Source organism: Alligator sinensis, unplaced genomic scaffold (assembly GCF_000455745.1).
Source record: "Alligator sinensis unplaced genomic scaffold, ASM45574v1 scaffold406_2, whole genome shotgun sequence".
In the NCBI taxonomy this organism is placed as follows: domain Eukaryota; kingdom Metazoa; phylum Chordata; order Crocodylia; family Alligatoridae; genus Alligator; species Alligator sinensis.
This window is the reverse complement of record NW_005842543.1, coordinates 963817-980081: the sequence shown is the minus strand read 5'-3', so window position 1 is coordinate 980081 and position 16265 is coordinate 963817. Positions and strand designations below refer to the sequence as shown.

General features: G+C 43.0%; 1 protein-coding gene across 7 annotated transcripts in view; it reads left to right on the top strand.

The window, feature by feature from the left end:
* Positions 1–12651, top strand: part of ALOX5AP (arachidonate 5-lipoxygenase activating protein) — a 34694-nt gene extending 22043 nt beyond the window's left edge. For 6 of the 7 annotated variants that reach the window (XM_025213639.1, XM_025213635.1, XM_025213637.1 and 3 more), the window contains 4 exons: positions 6226–6319; positions 7290–7360; positions 8354–8435; positions 11900–12651. In XM_025213639.1, coding sequence (XP_025069424.1) covers positions 6226–6319; positions 7290–7360; positions 8354–8435; positions 11900–12062 — 410 coding nt within the window. In that variant the 3' untranslated portion in view covers positions 12063–12651. Of the gene's footprint in view, positions 1–264; positions 388–6225; positions 6320–7289; positions 7361–8353; positions 8436–11899 lie in introns of those variants that run through there. The other variant, XM_006031973.2, reaches the window with a different exon arrangement.
* The last annotated feature ends 3614 nt before the right edge of the window (positions 12652–16265 follow it).

Below are 16265 nucleotides of genomic sequence, written 5' to 3'. Positions count from 1 at the left end.
AGAATCCCTGCCTCTCTCTAGGATTTATCCTAATGGATTGATGAGCAGATTGTCTCTCATTACTCTGGGAAATATATTTTTAAGTTAGACTTGGACAACATGATGGAAAAGCAACCAAAGAGCTTGTGAGATATGGACTGCAGTTATGCTGCACTGACACACCTCTAAATGAGAGATACTATGTATTCTAGCTGTGAAACCATCGGAAGTGTTTCATGATACCAGATAAGGCAGACCATAACTTCCTCTTCTTGTGCTTTGTGGGGCTCAGCTGCTGAAGAGCCTTCCTAGTCCATTTAGACAAGCCTGTTGCCAGAATGGATCATGAAATAGTGGGAGGCTTTGTCCTGCTGGCCATAGTCACTCTGCTAAGTGTTATCCAGAATGGTAAGCAAAAATTAAGCATTTTTTTAGGAATAAGACGAAACTGAGGAGAAAAGGGAGACTTATTAGTTAGTATCATATATTGAATATGAATATAAATTGATCTTATTTTAAAACACATTTTATCCTATTGTATATCAGCTTATGTATAGATATGTGTGGAGGGGTTTATATACTTGTTTGGTTTCAGAATTTCTTTCTGAGCCTCTTCTCTCTTTGGCATATCCATTTTTGTACTAATAGCTCAGTAAATTACCAGTGATTTGATGTCTTTTATTAGACCAACTGGAAAATGGCAAGAAAATTGTCCTTTTCTGCAAGCTTTCCGGATCAAAGTCCCTTCGTCAGGCTTTGGGAAAAGTGTAGATGGTAAAAAGTCCCCATAGGTAGGAAATAAACTTCATTTTTGCACAGAGGGAACTGAAGATGGAAGTCTGTTGCTCTGGGTCCATGAGTGTATTTGTGAGCTGTGTTGAGTAGCTCTTTGATATGTTGATTAGGTAGAATTCCTTCCCTGGAGGTGTCAGATGGCAGGCAGGGGGGGGAAAAAAAAAGTCCTTGTTGTTCTGCAATGAAGTTTAAAATCCAAAATCGGCTAAAATTTGGCATTGTCCATGTTTCAGGGGTGTACTTGGTAGCCGTGTTGGTCCGAGACAAAAAGACATACAAAAAACTAGAACTCTTGGTTCCAAAATGATACCTTTTTATTAGACCAACTGGAAAATGGCAAGAAAATTGTCCTTTTCTTCAGTGATATGATGCGCATCTATGGTACAATAGTAAGAGTATGGCTTGCACATCAGTTTGTGAAAGGGATTCTATGATGTGGTTGACTGCATTAGGTCCTTTCCAACCTTACAGGGCTGTGTTCCTAATATTAGTAGCTGCTGCTGTTTCTTGTTCCAGAGGGAAAGGTTTAGGGAGCTGAGTGACCGGTACGAAACAACAGATCAGATCTTCAGCTGGATCAGTGAGTGTTGCTTCACTGAATTCATACTAGCAGAGACTCTAGCCTGGTTTATTTAGAGTTAACCAGTTTTCCTAAGTTTCAGAAACTCATTCTTCAGCCCTTCAGTTTTACTACTCTTAACTATTTCCTGTTGTAAGCTTCCTTCATGAGAAGAGTTTTCTATTTTATGGTTTCTCTTTCTTATCTCCAATTCAGTTTCCTTTAAGATTTCTTTTAAGTTAAACTAAAATTCTACCCAGAATACAAACAGGGGGCAAGTTGTGTTTAATTTTCATCTTTTGCATTGACACACTCCCAAGTTCAAGGGGATCTGGAGGTGAGATAAGAACCTGTAAGGTGAATGCCTCAATATGGGCCTAAACAAAAACCTTCGGCTGTTAGTAGGAAGACCTCCACTGAGTTGAATGGTTTTTGTAGCTGGTGTCATGTGCAATTCTAAGGAAGCAGATTAATGTGCTGGAGTAGGTCATTCTCAAGCTGTCCTGGCTTTGAGAGAGGGTAAAGCATAAGAAGAACCACAATATTCAGAATGAAGAATCTGTAGAGCTTTGTAGGTGTTTGCGGTCCTACAGACTGTTCTTCTTGCACCAAACAATATGTCTATGGTATCATTCAACCAAATTCTGCCATCAGGTAGATAGACTACATTTGGCATGTCCAACAGCAGAACTGGGCTCATTGCAATCAGCATGTACAGTGCAATTTGAGACGCGTCCAAATATGTTTCCTGTTATTTTCCCAGAGGTGTTTGTGGTGACCTAATACAATTCTTGACTTGGCCACCTAGGAAGTTCATACAGTTCAGCACCACCCTTATATATGTTCCAGATAGTATTGAACCCTGCATGTAAGCTCATTGATCCAACTCCTTAGTGCCAGCAGAGCTGTGCATGGCAGTGGATCCAAATTGAGAAGATGGGCAAAAGTGATTTAAAGCCATCCTTCCTCTCCCCTGATAGTGGATCTAGTCTGGCTCTTGGTGCATACCTGAACTCCTGAAGACTATTTTATTCTGTTCTGCTCTATTCTACCATTTTACTCCAACTGGAGCCGTCTGGGTGCAAAGTGCTTTGGGGATATAACTCCTGCAATGAAAAGAACTGGTAGGGAGAGAGCTCTATGCCAGGTGAGGTTCCCCTTTGCTGAATAGAGTGGCACAAAGAATTTGTATTGGGGTTTTAGAGCTGGCACATGGCAGGATTTTGTCCTTGCTGCCACAGAAGGGGTGCACTTACCACAGAATAACTAACCAAGTAGCATAATTTTTTTAGGGGGGAGGGGGAAGGGAGTGATCAAACCTGTCATGTTGGGGGAGTTTGCACTGAGGCAGCAGCAGCCTGTCACTGCCACCATAGCCTGTGGGAGGAGGTAAGAGCCTCCCTTGCACCACCCTAGCCACCAAAATTCAAAGTCATGCCTTTGACCTGACGTGTTGCTTAGGGCACTGTAGTTTCTACTGTTGGATAACAAGGCAAACAGCACTATGCCCTCAACAGGGGCTGGCTTTTGTCGTGTACCTCACAGCAAAATGACAGCTCGTTTATTTTTGCAGTGAAGACAAAGCTTATATGTGTATAAATGTGCAGGTAATAGCCATTAAAGGGCAAAGTGAGTGGAATTTGCATTTCAGACCTGGAATCAGCCCTGCTCCATATTTACCTACAAGGTCATCCGAAGGAAAATTGGATTCCTGGGCATGTGTTCAGACTTTCAAAGCAGACAATTCCTGGCACCTGCTAAACTCTCCTTGATCCTTATGTGTAACCCTCAGTCAAGAGCAAGCTATGGGTCTACATGATGATTCCAAACTAGTCCCATTTAACAACCGCTTGCAAAGTCTTTAATCCAGAATGCTCCTTCCTTGCATTTGGACTACCAGCTGTGTAAGGAATGTGTTCATAGATGTAGGATTGAAAGGGACCTAAGTAGATCATCAAGTCTGACCCCCTGCCCTGGGCAGGAGAGAATACTGGGCTCCTATGACCCCAGCTAGGTAATTATCAAGCCTCCTCTTAAAGACCCCCAAGGTGGGACCAGCACCACTTCCCTTGAAAGCTGGTTCCAGATCCTAGCCACCCTGACTGAAGTAGTGCCTTCTAATGTCCAGCTTGAACCTACTCTCAAACAACTTATGACCATTATTTCTTATTACTCCGGGAGGTGCTCGGGGGAACAGGGTCTCTCCCATTCCCCGCTGGTCCCCCCTGGTTCATAAAAAGTGCAGTAAAAGTGAATATCAAGGAAATGAGATGAAGCTGAGTTATGCATGCCCCACATCCTTGCTGTGGCTATCTTTCAGTCAAGCCCTTTTAAGCAAGTGCTTAAGTTATCTTTAAATGCATGAAGCCAGTGCAACTCAAATGTGCATTTACAAGCTTTGCTGCAGCAGGTGCTGTTTTAGAAAATAGTCTTGCCTCTTTTGATGAGTGTAGAGGCAAATTATGGGGCCTTGTGGTGGCTCCTTGTGGGAGGAAGATTCACAGCAGGCTAGAGCTGAAAGATGGCATTTTTATAAACTGATGCTATCTGCTCATCCAATTTAGCCATTTTGATGAATAGGGGGTGTTAATGTCTGGATGGAAAGTGGAGATGGCATTTTTAGTTGGCTCTTCAAAGCATTTTGACTTTCTAGGGACTTGTCTGGGTTCAGATGGAGCTGTGTGTTCTTCACCCAGAAGCTAATTTCCCATAGACTTTCTGATATTTTAGAAGAGGCAGTGGCTGCCTCAATTTGAGATTGAGGTATATAGTTGATTGTTATCAGCATACTATTGGATGCTAAACCTACCTTATCGTACCTCCACTAGTGATCTCATATAGATTTTTCGATAGAAGAGGGGATATGATACAGATCCACGCATGTGAACCTATATATGAGGACTTTTCGAGAAAGACCAGTTACCTATTACCACTATTTGAGTTCTGCTGGTGACGGGCAATTGAAGCGTTGGGACATCTATTTCTGCATCATGTTGGTATGCTAATAGTCCATTGTGTCAAAGGCTGCAGAGAAGACAAGCAGTATGACCATGGATGTCTTACCTGTGTCTGTGTCACTTTGATACATCTGCCTTTGCTCAGGCCTGATTTTGAGGCATCCTTGATGCTGGCTAATGTGATGCGGTTAGACTTTAGTTGTAGGTTACCACTGCTGTTGATTCTCTCTATAATTGTTTATATACACAGCAAAAGCAGGGTACAGAAAGGGGAATTTCATTATTTTGATGTTTGCTTTTTTTCCAGTCCTGAGTGAAAAATCCAAACTTTTCATTCCTTCAGAGCTCTCTCCTAGATGGATGATCCCAGAGCCACAGACCTCAGAAGCCCTCACATTCCTAACTCAGCATCAGTTTATACTGTGGCTGTCCCAGAACCAGAACTGAGTCCCCAATTCAGAGACAGTCCTCCTAGTGGGCTGCCTCAGCTGTGGAGCCTGAAAGTCCCGAAGTCCTGACCCCTGAGACAGCCCTCCTCTCAGACTGTCCTCTGTGAATGGACTCTGGAAGCCAAGGCTTCCCAGAAGTCTGTGATATCTCATTGTCTTAGATCTGCAACACAGATTATGAATAATTCGGACCACAAGCTTCCTGTTCCTTCTCAGTTCTTTATCACCTTTTACCCAGAGGACTCTTTTCTGATTACTTGGAAGTTTCCCTGAGTCAAAGTTGAGTACTGAGATGAGTGGACACGCGCTTTCACTAGGGCTTTGAGAAGCTTTGGTCCCTGATTTGATGCGATGGAGATTCGGCCCAATTCGGTGGCTGAATCTCCAAATCCAAATTGAATCAGAGGAGCCTCTAATCTCTCCAAATCGAATCGGAACCCTCCAATTTGATTTGGAAAGAGATGGCCATAGATACAGCTTTAAATGTTTTTTCTATGTACCTCAAGGTACCAGGTGGCTTGTGAATGCTGTGATGCTGGGGTGGATGGAGTGTCTCCATCTGCCTCAGCATTGCAGTGATCACAAGCCCTGCTGGTACCTCGAGGTATGTAGAAAAAACATTTAAAGCTGCGTCTATGGCCGAATTGTTGAGTCTCCAAATCAGCATCAAATCTTCAGATTTGGATTCAGCCGAATTGAATCGGGGACAGTGATCCGAATCAATAAATCAAATCACTGTCCCTGATTCAGGCCGAAACCGAATTAGATAGGGTCCACTTCGCACACCCCTAGTTTCCACCACATTGACCACTGTGATATTACTAAGCTTTAAGCTTTACTCTGAGTCACAACCATTTTATGTGCTGGGGACCACTAGGTATACTGTTGTATCAAAATTCAGCGTGTATTAAATTTGCCTTGGAAATGGGGACAGGGATTATATTGTGCCTGTTTCAGCTGGGAAGTCCATATTGAAATCACAGAGATAAAAGGCAGCTACCTTATCTCTACAGGGATCATGAGAAGTGGTTATATTCTCTCAGGTCTTGACTTTACTGTGGGGTGAGGTAGCTTTACAAAAGCGACTAGGAAATTGTGAAGATCACACACTAGAAATGCAGAGTCAGTTGTGGTACACATTTCCTCAACATGGGCCTGGCTCTGTGTGATGTGACGTAGGGATAAAACAGCAAAGTATACTTGTGTTCTGTGGGCAGTGGGCTCAGCAAGTGAGGCCAGTCTGATTCCTTTCGTAGAGTGTGTAACATTTTCAGTAGGTACTTCAGGGCAAATTTTTTAATTAAAATGGGTCCTTAAACTTTGAGGAAACCTGCTAGCCCACATTCTACTGCTGCTTATACCAACATGCCCCTCTGGTGCTGAGTGGGGTATGTGGGCATCAACAAGGGTTGAATTTGGCTCATTATCATGAATTTGACATGTGTCCAGCTTAAATCTCAAAACGAACTTTTGCCTCTCTTAACAGCCTTTTTTGCTAGCAAAGTGGAGCATGAAAGCAAGAGCTATAATGGTAAGACTCTCCAGCGGACGGGAGCCTTTGAACGAGTTTTCACTGCCAAGTGAGTATGCAGACCAAGACCATGCAAGGTGGAAAGTGAAGCTCACAGCTGAGTTTAATCTCTGCCTTCACTTGTGGCCTGATTCAAACTTCACTGATATCAAGACAAATTTAACAGTGGACTTTGGATCAAGCCACTGATGAAGATGTTGATGTTGGTGATAATGAAATTATAGCAGTATCTAAAGGCTCCAGCCAGGAGCAGGACCCTAAAGTAATAGGTACTGTACAAACACACAGTAAGAAAAGACTAGAATCTAAATAGGCAGGGTTATAGAGATGTGAAGTGATCTGCCTAAAAGGGTAATGGCCGAATTAATCTGAGAACCATTGTCTCCTGAATCTCCAGATAATTGAATAGGACACTTGGTGATGCTGCTGCTCTAGTATGTCCCTTTGCTCTTGTCTTGGACATCCTTGAGGAGAAAGGAGGAGATAAAATTTCCTACCTACCAAGAAAGAAAAAGTCACATAATGACTCTTAAGCACTGGAAATGTATTCTGCAGTTTACAATGAATAAAAATACTGCCCTCTGTGGGCCTCCAAATATTTTCTCTACAGAAATGTTTCCATTTGCACACAGTGTGGTAAATAATTCCTTTTACCAAACTATTGAAAAAGCAGCATGTGAATTTTGCGAGGTTCCTCCTTGCTATGATTCTTATCTTTCTATTTGAATTATACTGTTTTCACTGTCAACAGCTTGATTAATATGACCAGGTTCATAAGTACTGCCCAAGTTAATACAGTGGATCAATTATATCATATAAGCCATGATGGACCACAATAGTAGAGGGAGTGCATTATGCATTGCTGACTCTCTGAGGAGGTAGAACAATACTACCTATTATTTTAGAGAGGTAATAGGCAGATAAATCTACTACAGCTCTATTGTGCTTTTGAGGAATAAAGATATTTGTTCCAGTTCTCAGTATGCTTTTAATCTGCCCTCTTTTAAATTCCTTCCTAGCCAAAACTGTGAACATGCATATCCTACATTTCTTGCTGTGCTGTGGTGCGCTGGGCTGCTTTGTAGCCAAGGTAACATACACTTTTTTTTTTTTTTTTTTTTTAAACTGTGTGTATCTGTTTGAGGTTCAGATGAATATTTTCTTTTAACAGTACTCCTGCCCTTACCCTACACTCCAGACAGTTACTAATGCTCTTCATTCCTCTTCTGAGTTACATTATGGGCAGGGTTACAATTAAAGGTGATCTGAATTGGTGAGAAATCTGGCTGGAGCCCCAAAATCATTCTTACTGGAAAGCAAAGTCAATCGGCTGGAGGAAGAAAGCCCTCTACTTTGGAAGAGAGCTAGTGGGGTAGCCAGTTCATCTCATCCACTGGTGAAGTTGGACTAGGAGGAAGTTGTTTTGGGGACCCTTTAATATTTCTGTTGGGAAATGGTGCCAGCCTGCAGGGGCTGGAAGGGAAACCTCTATTGCTGTCTTCTAGACTGGCCTTCTTTCAACCTGTCCCAGCTCAGCAAGGTGTTTAATTATATGCCTCGCTGAGCATTGGAGAATAGTTCCACTGAATTCAGACAGTATTTTCATAGGCTTAATGTCAGGAACATGCTCAGGGGCCTTACTTAATCAGATCTTAAGCTGGGCTGAATTTTGCATTCCCAGAATGGTCCCTGCTCTGCTCCTGCTGAGCTTCCTGCTTGGGATTCTGGTAAAACCATACCATAAGCCAGATGCTGCTTTTGGACATGTGCACTGCAGTATTTGGCTTATTTAAAACCAGAATACAGCCCTGCATGTGATCCCAGTGCTGGTTTCTCCTCTGGGTAAATGCATGCACTTGAGTGGGCCATGATGCAGAGTTTAACCCGCAGAGTTCACTGTGAAGGTGGTAGGAAACCAAGTTGTAAATTCTCTACAAGTTTGATTCTTTGGTTCCACAGTTCATCCTTTTTTTCAAAATTAGAGTTTCCCAGTATCCCCAATCTGGACTCTATGTACTGTGAGGTCTACACAGGACGCTTGGGCAGCCACCTCCTAATATGTGTATTTTATTGCTTTATTCAGCTCCTGCTGCCTTTGCTGGATTGATGTACTTGTTTGTGAGGCAAAAGTATTTTGTTGGCTATCTGGGAGAAAGGACTCAGAGGTAAGAATTTCCTGGAACTCTTTATATAGGGTAGGGCAAAGTCCCAGCCTGTCTTCCAACCTCACGCATTAGCATGGTTCAAGTGGGAATGGACATGGTTCAATAGGAATGGTCAAGCTACTGATCCACACTGGTGCTACTTTTACTTGTATATGGTTTAAGACTCCTGGGGCTGCACACCAGTATTTCTAGTACTGCCATAAGCTGAGTCATTCTGAATTTTTTCTGAGAATATTATGGGAATATTTTTTTCCCTAGAATAGTGCATCTCCACTGCCTCCAGCAGCTCATAAGTTGGTTACTGTAGCAGCAGTTTAAGTCTATACCTCCTGGTAGGCCAGCTACTAGGGGTGTGTGAAGCAGGACCTATTCAATTCAGATTCGGATCACTGTCCCTGATTTGATTTGGCCAAATCCGAATCGAAGATTTGATGCTGATTTGGAGAATCAGCGATTTGGACACAGACACAGCTTTAAATATTTTTTCTACATACCTTGAGGTACCAGCACGGCTTGTGAACGCTGTGATGATGGGGCACATGGAGTGTCCCACAGGACTGTGGGGGGTAGCCCCCAGCGTGCTCCCCGGCAGACTTGGAAGTGGACCGGAAGAGCTTCTAGTCCACTTCCAGGTCTGCTGCCAAGTGCGCTGGAGAGCCCCCCACGCTCCTATGGGACACCCCATGTGCCCCAGCATCGCGGCATTCATGAGCCCCCTGCTACGTAGAGGTATGTAAAAAACCCAAAAATTTAAAGCTGTGTCTGTGTCCGAATTGCCAAATCTTTCCGAATCTCTCTGAATCGATTTGGAGGGTTTCAATTCGATTTGGGGAGATTAAAGGGTCCTCTGATTAGATTCCAATTCAGAGATTCAGCCACTGAATTGGGCTGAATCTCCACTGAATCCAGTTGGGGACTGAAGCTTTGCACAGCCCTACCAGCTACATCCTGTTAAAAGCACCACCACACTTGAGTTACGGGTTTTTGTGTATGGTTGGAAGCAGTTAGAAATAACATGTAAGCCAGGGCTGTCCAGCTTCCAAGTAGCCAGGGGCTGCACATCCCATAGGCTGCATCAATGAAGGCCACACCATGGCAAGCCACAGACCTCGGGGCCACATGGACTTCCCTACTGCTACACTGTGCATGGCTCCAGACTCACTCTCTGGCCCCCACACTGCACTGCCCTAATCCTGGGAGTCCTCATATGTAGGAACTTAGGGGGGGTTGCAAATTAACCCCACGTGGGCTACATGCAACCCATGGGCCAGCAGTTGGACAGCCTTGGCTTAAGCTATAACTGGAATTAATATTGCAGAGAGCACAAATCCTTCCCATCATGCAAGCCCACCTGGTTTGAATATCTCGCCTAGTATCTGGTGGGATAGAGGCCCCACCAAATAAGACTAAGACTGCTGAAAGACTTGAAATAGAGCAGAATTTATTTCCTGCTTCTTAAGCAATACTTCGTACCAGGAGTGCTTGTGAGGTCTAAGGTTTGCCATGGCTGTCTCTTGGGTCTGAGGTTGTGACTGAGGTAGGCTGTTTTCCTTTAAAACCCAAATGGCCTGGAACCTGCCTGAGGTACCACTATTATCCACATATAGTAATGCATCACTTGCATTTGTCAGGGACACCAAAGACCCCAACCTCACAGCCCTGATTTGAAAGGCTGAGTGAGAACATTTTTCATGAGGGAACACCTCCCTCCCAATTTGAGGAAAAAGCCTGGATCTGCCAACCTTTAGGTCATGCTCATCAATCCTGGAGCCAGAATGGCAGGGTAGATTATTGAAGATTTGATCAATTGCTCTATTTTTATTCAAGGGGTCTAAGGACATGGAGTTTATATCTAAGGGAAGAAATAAAGTATAGGTTCCACTTTCCCATCAGTCTCCCATTTACTCTCCATACTTGCTTTGACAGAGATTGGGTTCCATTTTATTTATTTATTTATTTTAAGGAAAGAAGGTGCTTTTCCCTTGAATTATCTTGAATAATCAAAGTAAAAACAATGAATAATAGATCTGTAGATGTTCAACTGCCCACCCAAGTAAGAGAATTATGCTGCATCTGAGTATGGCTGGATGTAAGAGTAGAGGAAGGGAGCTGATTTTTATATTGTCTTGCTATATTGGTCTTTGTTAATAAAACTATACTGTGGGAAAGGGGGGAGTTTGGGTTTTGTAGACTTGGTGAACTGTGTTTATAGAACAAATTTTGAAAGACTCTGGCTCACTATGTACTGCAGTCCTTCAAATTAAATTAAAAGGCTTCTTATATTAAGTTGTGCCCAATGTTTTGACTTTCAACTTAAGAAAAGATAAAACTTAACTAAAGACACACTTACAACAATTCAAGCCCAGCAGAGCGTATAAACAATTCTTCTTTTTTTACTTTTTTTCACTTCACTTTTATAATAAATATTTTATTTTACAAATATTCAAAGGAATACAAATACAGTAGCTATATAAATGTAGATATACATGTCTTTTGATTTGCACAGTCAAGAATTTTTTTTTCCCATTGGTGTCTGTAAACCTCTTCCTAAGGTTAATGAGAGCTGTGCATGTGTAAAATAAAATTGACCTGTGTAGTTTATCATGTCCCATTTGGGCTTTAAATACAGGACTGTCATCAGTGATTATACTCTTTGATGGCTGATAAGAAAAATGTGTCTCTTAAATGGAGCCCTCAAGCAAGCAGTAGCACTATGAGTCAAATTCTGAACTGATTTGTTTCTGTATATTTCCAGTGAAATTAGTGAGGATGTAGGGATGCAAGTCAATGCGGAATTTGGCTCCATGAATCTAAATACCTGTGATGTCTTTTAGTTGGTCTGGCTGACAGTTCTAGGGTACATGCAGTCCTTACACTTATATCAACCTAACTGTACAGATGTTTGGAGAAGTTAGATCAGGCAAAAAATGGCCAGGCTGATATAACTTAATTCACCTAAGGAGGTGCATTAAGTTAGACTGGACATGTGTTAGCTCAGTCTACTGAATGTCTGTATACAGTCAGAGCACAGCCCCAGGACTAGGAAAGCCCAGTCACTCACTCTAGCCCCAGGGCTTTTCCTACACCCACACCCTAACCAGGCTATTTTTTCCAACCCCTCCACCCCTAGACAGACAAGCCCCCCAAGTGGACCTGGCAGCTCCTGATTCCTGATACTGCCAAACCCCCACGACCCACCAAACTGCCTATGGACCTGCTAACTCTAGAGATTCCTTCTGCCCCTTCCCTCACCTCAACTTACTTGGATCACATTCCTGGCACTGCTTCCAGCCCCAGTGAATATCTGCACAAGCAAGACCCAATCTACAATCACATGGCTTAGAGCAAGCCGCATTACTCTAGATCGGGTCCCAGGAATGTCTGCATGTACCCCTAGAGGGTGAGCGCTTCTCAAATGAGTTGATTTATTGTAGTACATCATATATCTCTCTTTTTCTCCTCAGCACTCCTGGTTACTTATTTGGAAAACGCATCATACTATTCCTGTTCCTAATGTCTGTTGCTGGAATACTCAATTACTACCTGGTCCTATTTTTTGGAAGTGACTTTGAAATGCATATAAAAGCTATAACCAACACCATCTCTCCACTGCTGCTCATTCCTTAATTTCTTTGCAGCATTAAGGGGTTAGTGTGCTTAATATATCAATGCCCAGAAGCAGCTATAATTCAGCCGTTTAAGAAAGGAACCTATAACCCTTTTAGATTGCTGTAAATCCAATGCTGTATGGGGCTTTGCAGCTTGATTTAAACCTGGTTTTTCCTTCAAAAAAATGATTTATGGTGAACAGCCTGTGTGTGCTAGAAACAGTAATAACTTCCAGTTAATTCTTTGGATTCTTTCTGTAAATTGTAGCTTGATAGCTGATTCCTTGGCTGTAAGGAACATGTTTTGCTATTGTCAAAATTGTACTTTGCTCTCCCACTGTCACAAAAACCAAGAGCCTCACACTTAGATAATCCATCCTCACACATATATAGTTTCATTACAGCTCCCATTAGTGCATGAGAACTGCAGATTGGGCTCTTTGTGGTTGCCTTTGATAAATATTTATCCATTCTTTGGGCCTGACACTTTCCTTTACACTAAAACCTTTTTAAATTGCCACAGCTGTGCAAAGGGGCCTTAGTATAAAAATGAAAGCTCGGTTTTATTTTTCTTTGTAGATTTAATAAAGCAGTCTAAAATGGTAAAATTGGTTTGTCTTGTCTTCTTCGTTTAGTGCTTGATTCTGATGCTCCCATCAGTGACAAAACTCCCAGCGAACTGAACAGCAAAGACCTTATTCACTTCAGTAGGAACAGAACTAAGCCCATTATTACAAGTTGACTAATAGCTAAATATGTATGTTTCAGAGATTGCATTCCTAACAATTCCTGCTCTGTTAGTGGGTTTATTTCTTTTCATGCAATGCTAATGTGTCCCTGCAAGTCCACAGCAACATATGGTCTGATTACAGATACAAACCAGTGCAAGCAAACTGGAAAAATCACACTTTTTAAAAATTGCTACCATATGAATGCCTAAGCTCCTAAATCTGTCTGATTACCACAGACAGGATAAATTAAGCTGTATATTATGACTACTTTGGGGGAGACAGAGACTCCTTCCCACATGAGGAGGGAGAGTTTGAGCAGTTTTACAAATGGAATTCCCAGAAATTGCTCTATAAACACAGAAAGCAGGCCTGCCTATTGCCTAAAAGTTTAGGACTTTCATTTGCATTAAACAAGTATCTTCCCAAAGACTGTTCTAAGCATATAGAATTGTCCTTATTTTAAGGAGAAAATATCTCGTTTCAAATATCTAACATGATCCTATTATTAAAGTATGTTTATGTTTCTCTTTAAAGTTAGTCTGTATTATCTCTGCATCTAACAATTTGCAGTGCCAAATCACAGTGCACATTCTTTTCTCCTACCCAGAGCAGGAATCTTAACTAAAAAATGTTAAAAATAACTGATTTATTGGGTAATTACCAGTTCATAAGCCCCTGAGCGGCTAACCAGAACAGACTGCATAAATATCAGTCATATCTAATCTAAACACGCTGAACTTGCTGTCTTTCAGCTACAGAGAACATATCTTTGGGTACAGTGCAAATATTTCTTTTCTCCCTTTAGGTTCAAAGTATCATGAAATTCTTCAACTAATTGCTTTGCTGTCAGCTTCCCTGGGTCCCATATAGCATTACGTCAGCTGTAGCCAATATGGTTATCCCACTAGATCTTCTATACTTAAAAGGACCCTGAACCTTGTCAGTACTGAAAAGGGAGGCCTCTGAAAAATGGCAAGGTGTTGCAAGAAATGGCACCAGTGATTCATTAGGTGACTTTCTTCCCTCTGAGTCAGTTCTGAACCAGTGCCTCAGCATGATGGCAGGTGGCACTGTTAAGCTAGAGGTACTTTTCTTTACATAAAAGTTCTGTCTTGTTAAAATACAAAGATGAAGAGTTGAGTTAAGTGTCACAGGGCACTAAGGCATGCCTGCTCCTTTAAGGGCAGAAGCGGCCTAGCAAAGGCAGAGCTGTACAGCTGCAGGTTGCCTGAGTAACAGGCTAATGAGGTAATGCAGGCAGTCAGCTGACCTGGGAGCATATAAACTCAGGGCTGAGGTTGGCAGGGTTCGCTTTCTCTGGCAGCTGCACAAGAGAGCTGATCCGTGACATTTTGCTGCCTGTGTTGCTACCTCTGAGTGCAGTAAGAGTCCAGGAGCTCACAAGGTCCCTAGGGCATGGGGGGATGCTATCCTAAATTATTTTTTTTGTAGAAATCTTGTTGAGCTAATAAAAGATATCTCTACTACTAGTAGTCCTGATTGCCCCTCCTAGGGGTGGAAGTTTGCCCACTTGAAGGAGGAGAGTGCTGCCTTTATTGTTAGTGCTATGTTATAGCCCAGGGGCTTACATTTGTGTTATTGTTTGTACCAGAGGTTTGAGATGAGGCTGTAACGGGAGGTACAGAGGCCTCATTAGTTCCCAGAGAGGGCACACAGTCATTTTGAGCCCTGCCAGAATCAGGTGCAGGCTTGAGCAGTTAGAAAAGCCCACAATGGACAAAGGGTATGAGACACAGGGCTGGAGAGCCTGGTGCCAGAGGGGTGCAGCAGGGACAAGGGCCTGTGTGGCACAGTACTGGGGGTGAATGGCCTAAGGACCAGTGAGTTCTGGTGAGGGTCAGTAGATCAGGTCCATGGGCAGCCTCCTGACTTAGCATTTTACCAGCAAGACATGGCTGGAGAGATAAAAGGACACCCTTAGGACAGAGCTGGCACAGTTGTGGAGCCACCAGGGGCATCATGGCCACCCCTGGGGATCAGGCTCTGTGACATTAAGGAAGACCACACAGTAGTGACAGGAAAAAAATCAAGATCCATGTAATGTGAGGTAGTGATGGCCTCTTGTGACTGGGATTTAACCAGAACTAGCTTACATAATGCTGACCATGTGTTTAGGGCTCCAGAGAAGGCAGGGAGGAGACAATCATGCCTTTTCAGGAATATCTGTTTAGTTATTCCCAGAGGCAGGGTTAGCACTTTCAAATAACCATTGTACAAGTGTTGGTAACGCTGACATAGAACCTGAAGTTCCCCCCACTGCAGTCAGTGGCAAAACACCAATTGTCTCTTATAATATAATTTCTCTTATAATAATGTCACCTATTTAGTTACTCAGCAGCTTGTAAACAGCAAAAGAAAATGAAATGCAGGAGGGATCCATTTTCCAGGATCTCATGCAACCACAAAGAAGGATAATTATAATGGTTACAAACATATAATAGGCTCTTGAGGTAGGTATGTAAATTTGCCTCTGAATGGCACATTTTGTTTTACATTTCTCAGGAAGGGTTTGTGGTTGAATTTGCCTTTTCACTCTCTGTGAAAAGAAGGCAACTGCTTCTTTCGTGCTTTCCTGACTGACAGAACAGCAGCATTTTTTTCCAGGCCAAAGCCATCCTGTTCTGGAATGGGTATTTGACAGCTTTCATTGTACTGCATGCTCAGAAATCCTGAAACACAGGGCCACATGCAAAAACACATGTCCAGTTGTTGATTGATTTGCCAAAAAAGTTATAAAAATTGCTTGCACAGAGTAAGTATTAGTTTGACCTACGATGAAATCAAGGTATCTGTAGGCTGCTGGCTTACTGTAAGTCTGGCTTGCTTTAAAAAAAAAAAATCAAAGGCTGAAAATACCCATTGGTGCTTGGTGATAGTAGTAGATATTGAACTACCTGGTCGCTGCGACATGGACTCTCTGCCTCCTCTTAAAGACCCCCAGGGTAGGAGCCAGCACCACTTCTCTTGGAAGTTGGTTCCAGGTCCTAGCCGCCCTGACTGAAGTAGCGCCTCCTGATATCTAGTCTAAATCTACCCTCTGCCAGCTTGTGACCGTTATTTCTTGTCACTCCTGGGAGTGCTCGGGGGAACAGGGACTCCCCCAGTGCCTGCTGGTCCCCCCTGACTAGTTTGTAACAGGCCACTAAAACCCCCCTCAGCCTTCTCTTGTGGAGGCTGAACAGGTTCAGGTCCCCTACTGCCCCCTGATCATGCGAGTGGCCCTCCTCTGGACCCTCTCAATGCTGTCCACATTCCTCCTGAAGTGCAGCGCCCAGAACTGGACACAGTACTCCAACTGTGGCCTGACCAGTGCGGCATAGAGGGGGAGGATCACCTCCTTGGACCTGCTTGAGATGCATCTGTGGATGCATGACAAGGTGCGGTTGGCCTTCCTGACCGTGTCCCCACACTGTCAGCCCATGTTCATTTTGGCATCAATAATGACTCCAAGATCCTTTTCTGCCTCTGCA